Below are 15903 nucleotides of genomic sequence, written 5' to 3' on the forward strand. Positions count from 1 at the left end.
TAATTAAGTACAAAGGAGTTTTACTGTTTCAGCTAGCTAATACTAGTGGGTCTCTTCACATTCTTTATGACCACATTCTTTTCCACGTTGCCTCCCTGAGCACAAGAACCAGCTTGAACCTCTCTGCCTGAGGGTTCTGTTCAAAGCTCAATCAGTTCCACAGGAATGTCTTGTAATTCCTAGATTACTAGCTACTTAATCACAATATCTATTCTGAACACTTTCAATAATGCATATAATTTTTTCCTTGATGTGTAAAAAAATGCTTCAAAAATGCTGAAGTTCATTGTGCAAAGCCAAAGAAAACAATCTGTCTAGACAACAAAAGATATCATTAAGAATGAAAGCAAAGGTTAATGACCAGAATGGTACTTAATTTGAGCATAAATGAATAGCTTCTCCATTATAAACAAAATACCCTGCATTCTCCCTGGATCCTTCACTTTTTCCCTGGAGGAGAGAAGCAGTTCAAATCTGAAGTCATAACTCCTTATAAAGCAAACAGTGAAAATCACAAATCATGCAAATAAATGAAGAAAACAAATAAAGGAGGTCATCATCAGATTTATAAAGAACAGACATAAAGACAACCTACTTATTGGGAACAGCAGCATAAAATTTAAGCAAATAATCTTTGTTGGATGGATGCAGAAGCCAGGGAAAGACTCCAAGGGCTCATACTGGAAGCAACTATTCAGCAGGTGCTCATAGAATCATAGAATGGTTTGGGCTGGAAGGGACCTTAAAGATCATCTAGTTCAAACCTCCCCCCAACATGCACAAGGATACCTTTCACTAGACCAGGTTATTCCAAGTCCCTCTCAGCCTAGCCTTGAACACTTCCATCCACAACCTGTTCCAGTGTCTCATCAAACTCACATTAAAAATTTCTTCCTTATACCTACCAATGATGTCTCAGTTTGAAGCCATTACCCCTTGCCCTACCACTACATATGCTTCTAATAAGTTCCTCTCCAGCTCTCTCCGAGGATCCCTTTAGGTACTGGAAGGCTTCTACAAGGTCTTCCTGGAGCCTTGTCTTTTCCAGGCTGAACAACCCCAACTCTCTCAGCCTGTCTTTGTATGAGAGATGTTTCAGCCCTCTGATCATCTTCATGGCCTTTCTCTGAACTCATTCCAACAGGTCCATGTCCTACTCAGAGCTGAACAAAGTATACTCAAGGTGATATCCCGTGGGTCTTCCTATAAAAATGGGGCTATGTTTCCCTTGTGTTCACTCCTAAACTTAGTGAGAGTTTAATTTTATCACAGATTTTTAAACTTCTTTAAAAAAAACCATTCACAATTTGCATTGCTGTGATATCCAACCCTTTGAATACATTAAATCAACTCAATGGAAAAAAACAGAGGAATATCAAAGCTGCTGCAAATGCCAAACTTCTGTCTGGAACGCACATTGGCACTCAGTAAATATGGATATGTACCCCAGATTTATAGATTTTGTGCACTAAGTCCAACATCAGACTTGCAGAATTTCTGTGTGGGAAAAGAAGATACCTGAATGCACAAATGTCCTAGTGTTGATGGGGATGCACACCAATATTTTCCTTTTTTCAATGTAAAAGTGCATGCGCGCTTTTCTTTCAATTAATTATCTACCATGAAGCAATGGGCTTGTAGTCAAAGTAATCACATTCTCAACACAAAATGAAAGAAAAAAATCTTCTTTCTTCATTCAGACCAAATGCAAATCCCCACCAACTCCATGGAAAACTGAGCTGGGCTCAGCACATGTGGGACTGTGAAGCCTAAATGCACTATGCTATGCTTGCTACCCCCTCTGGACCCAGTGCAGCCCAATCACATATGTGCAGTCACTCGGGATGAAGTTTCCATCCCCAGCAACTGGCCCTTACATATTTTTGCCTTGCACTGATGAAAAATAACCTGAACCTTGAAAGCTTTTTTGAGCCTTACAAATTTCCCTATGCTCACAGCACAGCCTTGTGTACAGTAACTGCAGCCCCACTGAAGCAACAGAATTTAAGGAAGAACAACCACACAGAAAACCCATCAAGCTATCATTTAGCTAGAATGGTTCCATGTACAGTAAGCTAAGTATTTGGCCAAACTTACACCTTTCTCCTGTGTCATTTTACCAGCAGAAATGGTTTTAATTACAATGGTTTTAATTTGCTTTGTCCAAACAGAATGTGAATGCAGATGTTACAATTTTTATTTGGGGTAAAAAAAAAATCATTTGACTGTGAATTTGAGAATAATCTAGATGTAGATTATATCTCTGGCATGTTAAATAGTGCATTAGGAACAGTTAATATCTTGACAGTAATTTTTGTGTGGAAAACTAAAGGCTTTCTCATTTTAAAGTAAAAAATTAACTTATGTTTTTCAAAGTTTCTTGTCTAAAAATCATTTCATACTACAAAGAAAGAATCCTGTTTACAAAACAGAAACAACTGTAGCAACAGGAGAGGGGAATCCTTACAGAACCAGTACATAAATAAGGGCTACTGATAAAATAGGTTCTACTTCTTCACTTTAATAGCTGAAGGTTTTTGAATATCAGCCAAGATTAAGCCTCTCCTAGTCCTCTAAACAGTATGCCAAACCAGGTCTAGGCATCCTGTGTGACACTACCAACATTTAACTTGACAATTTAAGTAGATGGAAGAAAGCTCTGTATCTCAGCTCAGCATTCTAGACTTCTCTACTATTCTTCCTTCTGAAACAAAATACTTCATTTTCCCAGAGCTCACCATGGCTTTCTGCTATCTGATTTTGCAATCTTGTCTGTTCTGCCCTCCTCTCCTACCCAATGCAAGGAACTGCTTCACAAAAAATATGGACCTGAAATGAGGCTTATTTGATAAGCATTCAGCCAGACTCACTTCCAGAAGCTTACTGCAATCTGGTGACTTATTCAGGATCTGAGTCCTGCAGCCCAGCCATGACCACAGTGCCTATAACAGGCAAGGGAACAGTAAATGCCTCCCAGCTCTTACCTGACCACGGTTGTGAAGACTTAAATCGAGACCACATGTAAATTCAGTGTGATGCTCAACTGTCTCCAGCAAAGGATTAGGCTTGGAAAAGTCCCAGAATCTATAGATAGAATAAAGGAGGGAGAAAGAAAGGGAAAAAAAATCAAACAAACCACAATTAAAGTAATTGAAAGGCCATTTCAAAAATATAATGCAAGATATTGACAAATCTGTCGCTGCCAGGGTATTTAAAAAAGCAAACTCATCCACTTAAGAAACATAACAAATCATACTCCTGGTAAAGCCATCTGCTGATTTGCATAAATTAAACCCCACTGGGCAAAGCCATCTTTGTGTCCTGTTGCAGAAACTGAGATCAAATTTGGCACCAAGGAGCAGTCGTTGGGACATCATTAAAAGAGAAGAAAAAACGTAGGTTAGAATATTCTTGTTATATTTCTTGATGGCTGGGGAATTTTATCCCTGAAAGATATTAGCACAATTTGTGATTTTTCTCAGTTTTTGGCATCATTAGCTATGGGGTCTTTATTTATATAAAAATTACACAATCATTTAGAGATCTGTCATGCACATTGTGAAATTTGAGACTGTGTTCCTGCAAAACAGAATTTAGTATTATAATTTAGTAACAAATTTGTACTACGCTGCCTTACACAGTTAATTCCACTAGTTCATACTTTTAAAGTAAGTTTTTCTTTCGAGTCTTGGTTATTAAAAAATACCTAGAAAATAACAATTCTGAGGTCTTCTACTTCTCCCAGCTACTGTCCCAATAGATGCAGTATCTATCAATGCAACTAACAGGAAGTATGAGAGATGTAAGAGTAGATGGGATTAAAATAGAGGTAAAAGGCACCTCAGCCATGAAAAAAAGGATTCAGACACAGAACTTTCAGATCATAATACACTGACAAAACCCTGTATGCCAGCACAGAACAAAGATTTATTCTCTTTCTTGTGTTGTATATACCACTGAGAAAAGTCCACAGGCTGCACAGCACAGCACATTTTGTGGGCTGTCAGCTGTAATCAAATTTTGTACAGCCCACATTTTCACACAGGGGTCAATTATATGCTTTACTACTTCTGTAACAATCATAAAGGTCTCTTTGCCTTGTCTTTATTGGGAAAAGTGACAATACTTAACAAGAACAGCTCATTATCAGACCAACTGCAGTGGAAGTACTGTAAGTTCAAACCAATTCAGGGAAAATAGCAAACACTGGAGCCAGCAGGGTCAGTTTGTTTAATATGTAGATGTTATCTCCTTCATAAACAAGGAGAGTGGTATCAGCACAATGGCTATGCCATAGCAACAACCCTCTTAATTTTTTCCTAGTACCTGAGATCTAAAATAAACAACTTATTTTGCAGGAGAGAGGAGCAAAAGACCATTTCAGCATTTTCATCCTCCCACATTTGTTCAAAAGAAGGCAAGGAAACAAATATTTTTGTTACTAAGTAATAGTGTTAGTTCTTAGTAATAGTGTTGGCCTCCACGTGAGCTCTCTAATATTAAATTCTTGAAAGATAAATGCTCATAACTGAAAACGATTAAAGGAGATAACTTTAGATCTACATGAATAAAGAACCTAAAAAGACCTTTTGATCAATTTTAAAAATAGCAGGACAATATAGTGCTTGTTATATGGAGTCATGTTGTAAAGAAGCAGTTTAGAGATTAAGAATACTGCAACTTAGTTCAAGTTCAACAGACTGACTAAAAGCTTTGATACATTTTTTAATATATAAATAATTACTAGTGAAAGCTCAAAAAAATGTTCATTGTCAGGACTGATAACCATTGATGACAAATTAATGATGTTTCTCATAACAACTTTGCACTTCAAAGTGAGAAACACTGGTCTACTGCACAGCTTTCAAAACCACCATGGTGACAGCAATGCTTTGCTCAGAGTCGACTTCCACCACATTCTGCAGACTGAGAGGGCAATGCAATTTTTCTAAGACACTGTTTACCACAGCAGGAAGGCTGTACAGAGAACTGAAGATGCACTCACAGCACCAGTAGGTGGGCTTGCATAATTTCAGTTGAAAGTGTATCTACAGAGTTAGCAGCATTAACTTAAAACACAGGCCAGACAACCACAGAGGCTTTTAGGGTCCCTTACAGGTTTGTACAGCCTGTACAATCACAGGTGTGTCACTTAAATCATTATTTTTACCTATATTATGTATGAAGCCACCACTTCAGTCACATCTGCACAGATCACAAAACCCCAGAACCTGTATGAGTGCATCTTCTTAAACTTTTTAAGGCTGGAATTGTTAAAAACATAACTTCTCCCTCATTTCTCTACAGTTTCTTTGTTTTACATGTACCTGGCACGCAGTTCATTGGCTGCACATATATTGCATGTGCAGAATAAGTGGACTGCTTATTCTGAACAAGACATTATGAGAAGAGAAAAAGCCTGTCAAGTTATGGATTTTATAATTTGTACCACCCACAACAGTGTCACAAAGACCTGTGCTCCCTGACCAATTCACTTTTGCCAACCCAAATATAGTCTGTCCCGCATTTCTTCTACCTTGTCCTCACTCCCACCCAACCCTTACCAAGTGTCCCTGCACCTTCACTACAGGCTGGGAAAAAAGAGGTAGGGAGTATCATTCCAGGTCCAGTGTCTGTACAATGCCTGGGCTGTGGCACCCTGGTGCTGCATGGTGAGGAGCTAGCAGATCAGTAGGAAGGTTACTTGTGGTGAATTCATGCTACGTCTCTCACCTTCCTTAAGGCAGTACTTGGGGTTCCCCTCTCTTGCATGCTCAGGAGTTTCCATTAAATTTGTAAAAACTTAAAGCTTTGTAAATTCAGACTACAAGTTTCCTGTTAAATCTAGTTAAGTTTTCAACAGGTTCAAAAGCTACTCCAGGAAATGATTCTATGAAAATGCACAGATGGAAGCACAAAGAACAACTCATCAAGTCTACATCCTCCTGGGTAAGAAAAAAATATTATGATAAATATTCATGAAAGCTTTACTAATGTTCTTAGGCTACATTATGTCTTCATACATAATATTTTTAGGTGGGTGTGAAGCAGATGTTTAGAGGGTGCTTTCCATACAAGCCCACTCAACAACTAATGCTAGCATTCACACACAACCACACCAGACACAAGTCACAGTAGCATGTGGATGTATAAAGCCAAGAACCTTTCAAGGGCAAGACAGAACTCAGTGCCAGCTTACTACAGGTGTATCACACAATTCATCCCCCTCCTCCTGTTCTCTAATTCCTTCTCTGGCTTGTAAAAGTTCTTCCTGCAAACTAGAAAAACTGTCAGAGGAGAGCTTAGTGTCAAGCTACTTTTGGATACAGGCTGATCAGGGCAATGATGTTACTTCAGGCATTAACTGGGAACATCTAACTATTTACACACTAATATTCTGAAGAGATTATTTCATTATAGTTCCAGTGAAGTATCAACATTATGAAGCAATTTGGGTACAGAAGGACATTTTCCATTTGAGGAAAATAAGAAAAAAAGAGCAAATGAGCAAACACCCACTTTTTTCACCTTGAACGAAAATACCAGAAAAAGGATAGTAAGGATACCTAGCTGAAATGAAACACAGTTTATTTTATGATCAGCCTTATTCTGTAAGATTTCTTTGTGATCTGAGTTACTAAACTTGACATAGTGATGGAGAGCTGGAGATAGTGGTTTACCTTACAGTGTGTTGCAGAGATGATGTCCAATATAAAAAGTACAACTTTTAACAAAAATTGCCTTTCTGCCTTAGGGATAAGCTTCTGTGAATATGATCCAAGCTCTGGCCTGATACCAGCTTAATGAAGCTCTATAATTTATCAGCTCTTCTGTTTAGATTTTGGTGAGCACTGTCTGTGACTAATGCACCAAGATTTCTTCTCTATATGGAAGAGTCCAAAAATACAAAATGGTGATTCCAGTAAAAGATGACACTGGTGTTCTTCCAAACTGAATTTTGACAGAGATAGCATTTAAGAATATGCATGCAGACCTAAAGTAGTTCTGGAAATATTACAGTACTTTGTGTATTTCCTGGCATTTTAATGATTCATTTGTGTTCAATCTGCTCTTTAATTAGCCTACATTTTTTCTGAGCTCTTCCAAAGAGTAAGGAAATGGTACAGAAAACATTTGTCTGAATGAAGCATTTACTGGACAGAGATTATAAATCATTATACCAAGGTATGTAAAAACTCAAGTTCAAATCAACATCCTCATCCTCTTTTTCTCAGCTCCCAGTACCAAGTTGTGAACTAGGTTTCTTCTCAGTAGCTTGACTACAGTGCTTACATTCCATGATTATACTATTTGCAAAGTTAACAAAGCTAAGCATTGATAACTTTGTTTTCAACCTATTTTTTTCTTTTAGATAACCAGTCGTGATTATGTGCCAAACTAGCTGTATGACCTGAAATAAATAAAACCTCTGCTTCTTACATGGTAGTTTGATAATCTGAACTAATACTTGCAGCTGTTTAGTTAAACTATAAAGCTTCAGTAACTTTTAAGATTACAGAACTCTAACAGTAAAGGATTGCTCCAATACTATGCTGTATCTGTTATCTACTATAAACTAATGCTTTCAGGTAATTCTGAGCTTCAAACAGACACACCAAAGAATATAAATGAACAATATCATAAAGTGCTATTAAAATAACACTGCAATGAATCTGTTTTTAAGGGGCTGACATACCATGCTGCTCTAGGAAACAAAATTCAGCAACCCCCACCAAATGGGGCTAAAATGTCACAGGCCTTGAGTAGATTCAACAAGATCCATAATTAATTCCATGTACTAGAATCCCTACTTCTCTTCCACCTTTTATACATTGATCAAGGATTTTTATTCTTCAATTAAAATGTATGTGTATGTGTGCATATATTCACATCCATGTGTTTGTGGGCTACATGGATGTGCACATATGACAGGATGTGTGCATGTATGTACATGTGGAGTCTATGGTGCATCCAGTAAAATGACCCTATGTGGTAGAGGTACAATATAGCCTTTAAAAGAGATGTTCCCAAATTCTTACGGCAACAATTTTTCTCCAGAATAGTTATACAGAATATTCTGCTTGTGACACCTTTTCCAAAGACTTTCACCCAGCCTTCTCTGTCGTTTGTTCACTCATACCAAATCCAACAGTTTTACTAAACTGTTAAAAATCTTTATTTGATCTCTTCAAGTATGCTGTCTCCCCTTAGTAATGACAAGTAAATCTTGGAACAGAAAAATTATGTCTAGAGTGAATTTTGTGAAGAGGTCCCCAGGCTCTACATTTATAGACATGATGCTTTGTGAGCTAGTAGCTCTCTCTGCCTTTTCTAACAATTTCCACATAGGAAAATGTCAGAGATGAAATTGCACTACATTTCAGTACTGCATGAAGCACATTAGCACCAAACCTGAAGGATATATAACTGGTGTCAAAAAGGGGAAGAGCATGACAGCACAATCAAGTCACTTCAATGCTCAATGGGTTAACTTCATGATGCAACTTTATATGATGCTATAGCAGAAGACTGGATAGATTTATGATTTGGCAACACATAGAGGCACCGAGAATTAGCAACAGAACCCTTTGGCAGCAGAACCTCTCTAGGTCTGCTGTCAGACCAATTAGGACACAGCCAGAAGTGACATTACTTGAGATGATGTGGACAAGTGCACAACTTTGCAGTCCTTTATGGAGGCAAGAGGGCTTCTCCCATTTCTTAATGTACTGCCTATTACATTCAGTCCATGTTAGAAAATTAAAATGTGTATCAAGCAATTTGGTTGAGGTATTCAGGAATATTTCATAGTGCATTGACTTGTGATACCATGTATCTTAGAGAAATCCCAGTATCAGATCAAACTTATTTTAGGACCTTAAATCAGTTTTAAAACAACAGTACTATGAGATCCTCAGCAGTATCAGATATACTGAGCAACCAGGGGAACTTGCAGAAGTGCTGTCTAAATTCAGCATACACATTATGGAACACTGCTAAAGCTTCCTCAGATACTGGTAGGACAAAAACATTGTTCATAAAAAGCCTAAATAAAAATGTGCCACAGAAACATATGAACTCACCTAACTAATTTAATTTAGGGGGGTATTACCTTCTTATCAGACATTATCCCAGCTGGATGCAACTATGCTCAGCAGAGTGATGTGAAAAGGATTGCAGAAAGCATCTGACAGAGCAGACATTGCTCAGCAGAGTGACTGAGCTGGGCTTTAAGTGACAAACCCATTGTGTCTTCAACATAGCTTATGAAGCATCTGACAGCAACATTAACTGCTCTCCAGTATATCCACTCTGGAACTGTTTTCTATTGCAAGCTATATTAAAATAGATCACTTTTCTGTTTTTATCCAGTTAGAGAAAATACTGTACCTTACAGTAAAATCATAGGAGCAAGAGGCCAATATAGTTGCATGGAATGGTGAAAACTGCAAAAAAACAAAACCATTTTTAAAGTTAAAACATTGTGAACACATACAGGCTTACTGTAAGCAGCAAGTTATCAAAGTTTAACTACTTAAATGGTTTTGGTTCATATCACATCATGCTGCAACAAAACAGACTACATCAATGTATTTCTCCCCCATGCTTCCAATTACAAAGAATCATAGAATTAATAATCACAAGGACTGCTCTGTGGGATCCTGTTTTGCTTAGATTTCATTACAGCAGTACCAAATAACTCTGCTGTAAACTTAAGAAGTTCTGGAACAGTCATATAAACTGTCATTAAGTTTTGCTTTTGGCTAATAGACTAAGTTTCATCTTGTTATGTAAATCAAGTTTCAAACCAGCTATGTGACCAGTTAATTATTTTCAGAGAGACAAAATCTGTGCCATACTGCAGAGAATATAAGATATATTACCATCATTATTCTACATCCCCACAATTTTGAAATTATTTATACAAATGGGAAAATTGGAGATAAGTGGAAAAACTGAAGGCAATATAACATGACTTCATGATTTCCCCCTCTCCTACATGGCATTTTACAGGATACACTCTTCCATGGACTCTTGCAGACTGGTCTAACAACTGCAGCATAAAAAAGATGCAGTTATGCAAAAATTATTCATCTCAGCTCTAGTTTTTTTTGCAACCTTCAGTTTCCAACTATTTTAAAATCTGTACTTCTCAGTAAGAAATACAACAAGCCACTGACATAACTTGAGTTTGAAATGCAGGTCCCCCACATTGTGGTTCACAGTTAAGTCTTCCTGCAAGACTTCTAATATTATTCACAGCAATTACAAAGTCAAAAGTTAAGTCTAGGCTATTGCCACAACCACCCAGGTTGTCAAGAGAGCAGCGTATGTTGATGGCTGCTGAAGTCTGCTGACAGAGCTCTCTTTATTACAGCAGAATTGAGGAATGTGCATGCTGGAACTTGAACCTCTGCAGAGTTCCTGCAATTTTTTTTGAGGGGAAAAAAACCCCAAAACAAAACGAGTTCTGCACCTCAGGAAAATGAATACTAGAGGGGAAGAAGTCTGACGGCCACCAAAAAACAATGGTACACTTTCCATAAGCCCCCTTTGCATATTCTCATAGTTTAAGATAAAGCAAAACCATACTGTCAAAATTTTATTTAAATCTTAAGTATCCTAGAAACTTACCTAAGCAAACTCTATCAAAATACTTAGCAGAGTGCTACACATGTAAGTTGAAAAAATTTGCATAATTTCTTTCTGCTACAAGAGAAAATTCTGTTCAATTTAGCTGTAAGATAGTACAATTTTAGCATCTGCCTGCTATACAGGCAGAAGATACCACCACATCATCCATCCTGATTCCAACATATCCAAATATCTTTTTAGGTAAATTTGAAAACTATAACTGTATTTCAGTGTAAGACATTGAAGCCAGCTAAGAACGTGAGGATCAAATGCACCAACATCAGAATCACCCAAAAAGGACTCCAGATGACCTCAGTGCACTGATAATGCCCTGTACTGCAGTGAAAGACCAAAATAAATCTGCAGGAATCCTGACAGTTTTGTGTTGGGTAGAATTCCTTGCCAGTCTCAGATCTGCTGCCAAGACTTGTGGTTTCCACTTTCTTTTCCGCTTCAAACTGTGTGCTCCTGTACCCCTCCTTTGTGTCAAGGCTTGCAACTGTGTGGTTGAGCAACAAATTGAAACAGCTTAATGATCCAGACAGAAACTAGTCACTTCCAGGGACAGGGTTTTCAGTCAGAGCCATCAGCTGAAGCTTTACAATTGCTTGTGTCAGCACAGCACAGGGGAAGGGATATCAGTAGAGGCAGCTGCCTCTATAGAGGCAGCATCCAGGTCTCTCTCTCAACTCACTGTGACTGGTGAGTTACACCACACAAGTGGAGATATTGCACCACCTCGAAGGGCTGGCCCACACTGTCATATCTTATGTGCTCAGGGACCATGGCTGTCTTGAAATGGAAGCAATGAAAGTCTGGTAAGATGGAATAGAAGTCATGTACTCTCAGCGAGCCTCCTTTGTACATGGATGCATCTTCTCCTATGAAAAATATTTTACAGAGCCAGGTTAGAGAATAGCCATGCAGGCATTAAATTAGAAAAAAAGACTCAGCATCAAACACCAATGAGGAGAGCAGACCAGGAGTAGCTGGGATAAGCAGAGCAGGTGCTTCTCATGTTGTCTGACCGTGAAAAGGATTTGTGATACAGAATGACTACCTGAATCACACCCTTTTCTGACAAATTACAAACTAAGCACAGTAACTTCTAAATATGTTAGAAACAAATCAAGGCCATGTGAAGCAAAAAACCAACCAAGGATAACTTCTTCTGCCAGAAAAAGTTTCTTTCCTAGAAAATATTAATAAACATACCTGTTCTAGAAAGGCTTTAAAAGAATTAGGTACTATCTCCTTTTCCAGGAGACTTTGATATTGATGTATTTGACCCTCACACTCTTTGCTAGTTTCAATATTTCACACTGAAACACAGTTTTAGATTTTGAGCTTACCTAAAAAGACATTTGGATACATATTTTCATACAACATGATAAAAATGTCATTGTGCATTGAAAGCAAATTCTTATTGGTGGGTGTTCTAGCTGTACACAGATCTAGTAAAGTCATCTGTAGCCTTTCAGGCATAAAGTTTCAAAATCCCTTTGAATGCATTAATATTTTCTTTGTACACACAAAAGTATATATTCACAATGTGTTTTGTATCTTGTTTTCTGTGAATATTTGCCCCTTTGTGTAGAAAGAGAAAAGCATAATTTAGAAATGAGTAAGGGAACATGTTTTCCCCATCTCAAATTTCCCTCATAATTTAGCTGAAAGTAACCTTCAAACCCTCTCCCAAGCCCTCTAACATCCTGTTGTTTTTTTCCTTAGCTATTAGATAACATAAAATATTACTGGCTCACAGAAAAATTTGTGTACTAATTCAGTGATGGTCACTGGGAAATAAAACACAACTTACTTTTACTCTTCTGATGGCATAGGTATGACCAAGCAAGACGAACACTGGTTGCCGGATGTTCCTCAAATCCCAGCCTTTTAAGCTACAGTCAACTGCACCGGTCACCAGCAAGTTCTGATGATTTCACAAAACAAAGATATATCATGACAATTTAATTACTAAATTGTAGCAATGTATATGTTGGATACAAAAGTTAGATAAATCAAAAAATACAGATTCATAAATCATAAATGAAGTGACACCCACAGTATGTAAATTAAAGAGCACAGACAAACACAAACTGGTCTTCCACTTTTGACTACTCTGCCCGCTAGAGTTAAGCAAAATCTCTGATCTGCTTGGGCTGACCATCTCTTAGAACAAAGCTCTTCTGGAGATGCAATAGTGAATGAGAGCAACAATGCTACTAGGCATGTTTTCATAAAGAGAAGATGCAATAATGTTGCAGTAAAACCCCCTGCTATTTAATGAGAGTGGTTCAATTAGCAAAACAGTGGGATGAACGGTTTTATACCTCATCATATTTGCACCAGTCACAGCTCAAGACCTCAGCCTGGTGGGCTGGTATCACAAGTTTGACTCCTGGAGTTTTCACATCCCAAATTCTTAAAGTCTGATCACCTGAAACAAAGAGAAATCGATCCAATGTTGTTGCATCAGTTACAAGTTTCAGTTAATCCGTTAGTACTTAGCAGACAAGTGTTTCTTAGCTTTCTCATCTACCCCTAAAGACCTACAGCATTTGTATACACCCTTCTTACAAATTCAGTTCCTAACAGTTTGTAAAGATATTGAAAGCTGCATCAGCTGACAGGACAACTAAGCTTTTCAATTTTTAAAATTGGGATTTTAAAGCCCTGAATATTTAGCTTTGTGTCAACAAAAATAGATTCTCTAGCTCTCTAGCTTCCAGAGAGAGAAAATTAATTAGAATTTATTATTACTATGCTTATGTTCATTCAAGAGACAAGTTTCATCACTAAAAGATGATTAAAACACTCATGATTTCTATATCAATAGAATCAATACTTGTATCAATACTACCTAAATTTAAAAAACACTGTTTTATGCTGCTACTGAAGAAATTATTGATAATTCTGTATAATGATTGTTTTCATGCCCTTTATATACAAGCACTTTGATGGTTTTAGTGCCCTGTTGGTCACTGGCTGTAAAGTATACAGCTGGGCACAAGAAAAATCATAGCTCTTTTCAAGAAACTGGCTAGAGATCAAACCCACTCCTAGAGCCACAGCAACACTCCTAACTGCACGAACCACCAGACTCTGCAGACTTCCCAAAACAAAAATCTCATTAAACATTTGGAAGTTTAAATAAATAAGGCAGAGAGAGCTTAGTTCACTACATGTCACAAGTCCAGCCTTCTGACCACAGAGACCATGAGGAGCTTGCTGTGGTGTTGGCTGGCTCGTCCTCAGCCCTCAGATGCTGCACTCTTGGTGGATAAATTCCCCATCTGTAAGGTGGGAACAACACCCAATTTCTCCCTGTTTTCACTGCCCTCCCCTACTGTCAAGAGGAAGACTGCTGCTCAGTACAGGGATAGCACTCCTGACAATGGCACCCTGCAGGCAGCTGAAGCCTCAAACATCGCTGCAGAGCTTATAAAAACAGGGCAACATATGGAGAGGAAGAAACACGAGCAGCAGGGTTTTGGCAAAAGAACAGGTAGCACGCCCTGGATCCACTCTCCATTAGCCTTGCTAATCTGCTTGCCTGCAGAGGACAGTTCAGTTTGAGTTTTAAGTCTTTCTGAGATATTATAATGGACTTCTTAAAAAGCTTTTATTTTAATTTCATCAGATAACATAGATTTGAAGGGGAAACACATATTTCATGACAGACAGGATCATTTTCCCCAAGCAATATATAAATTCAGGTGAACTAGAATGAACTGCTACAGAGATGCTACAGTAGCATTATGAGGGCCAAATGCATTTGGAAAAGTAAGTTATTCAGCCAATATCAATTTTGACACTAAATGTAAAATTGCCTCAATTACTTCTTTTTAAATAGAAAATGCTGATGCATGAGAAAATGAAAAAAATTGTTATTTTTCCACGGTTTTTTGTTGTTGTTGGTTTTGGTGGTTTTTTTTAAATTTGAAAATGCTAGAGTTAGCAGTTATAATTCTGGCTGGCACTATTAGTGAAATGTTTTTAATGGAGTAACACAACATGCAAGTGAACCTTTCTGTGAATAGAAAAGACTGATCTAAAACCAAGCGAAAATACAATTTTTCCATTTAAGTGGAAAAATCAGATTAATAAAAAACCCCCTGATAAACAGTGTAATCCTGACTCAGTGCACCTTTTAACAAACTTTTTTTAACCTCAAGCTTATTTCCATTCATACATATATATTTACATTTAATTTCAACAAAACCTACAGTAAAAAATTTGCAATTTCCACATTTCAATGAGTACCACAAATACTGAGGATGCACTTCTCCTACAAGATAAAGCAAAAGTAAGATAATAATAATAGAAACTACAAGGAAAGCACACCTAGTACAACCATATCTATTAACAGACACTTCTAGCTGACACACTAAAGTAAGCAACCAGAAAAGTACCCACCATTTCCCCCCTAAAATATTTCTATTTTTGTAAGAAGCAGTTTCTCTATGGCAACAGACTTTTACTGGTCCATTAGATAATTTATTATGATTTCAGAATTGTTTATACATTGTACTGCTTTCTTTCTTTCTAATGAATATTTGTTAAATCTTGGACGAATCAATAAAACTACACAATGTACACTCATCTATTCAAAACTTTTCAATTGATGCTAATCTACAAGTACATCATTCTTATACAGAAGATAAAGATTGCTAATGTGAATGACAATGTCTAATAGTGAAAAGATAAAGTATTTTCAAGATTTAAATTTCATGTAGGCTTAATACTATCTTTTATTTTCATAGATATATTTTACCCAAATTCATAAATCATCATCTCCAAAGTCCTGTGAGAACAACCAGCTAAGCAATCATTTCTAAACAGTGCAGAGGTATAACAGTAACTACAAAAAATAGCTAGGTATTTGGGAGGTTAATAAAACCCCACGAAACCTTAAACACTATCTGAAGGAGAAAAAAATTCTAACTAGGACAGGTACAATGTTTTTCAGGAACTCGCTTCCACTAGACCAGGTTGTTCAAAGCCCCATCCGAACTGGTGTTGAACACTTCCACGGATGAGGCATCCACAGCTTCTCTGGGCAACCTGTTCTGGTGCCTCATCACCCTCCAAGTACAGAATTTCTTCCTAATACTTAACCTAAACCTACCCTCTTTCAGTTTAAAGCATTACCCCTACTTCACTACATTCATTTGTAAAAAGACAAAACATCACAATTAAAGCAGTGCCACTGAATGATTACAAGTTTATATTACTTGCTGCCTTACGTGTATTTTTAAATACTGA

General features: G+C 37.4%; 1 protein-coding gene across 1 annotated transcript in view; it reads right to left on the reverse strand.

Moving 5' to 3' along the window:
• Positions 1–15903, reverse strand: part of PEX7 (peroxisomal biogenesis factor 7) — a 42335-nt gene that overhangs the window by 10980 nt on the left and 15452 nt on the right. The window contains exons 6-9 of the mRNA XM_063151471.1: positions 12969–13075; positions 12455–12568; positions 9391–9446; positions 2985–3084 (exon numbers count right to left, since the gene is read on the reverse strand). Coding sequence (XP_063007541.1) covers positions 2985–3084; positions 9391–9446; positions 12455–12568; positions 12969–13075 — 377 coding nt within the window. The remainder of the gene's footprint in view (positions 1–2984; positions 3085–9390; positions 9447–12454; positions 12569–12968; positions 13076–15903) is intronic.

This window comes from Melospiza melodia, chromosome 3 (genome assembly GCF_035770615.1).
Source record: "Melospiza melodia melodia isolate bMelMel2 chromosome 3, bMelMel2.pri, whole genome shotgun sequence".
In the NCBI taxonomy this organism is placed as follows: Eukaryota; Metazoa; Chordata; class Aves; order Passeriformes; family Passerellidae; genus Melospiza; species Melospiza melodia.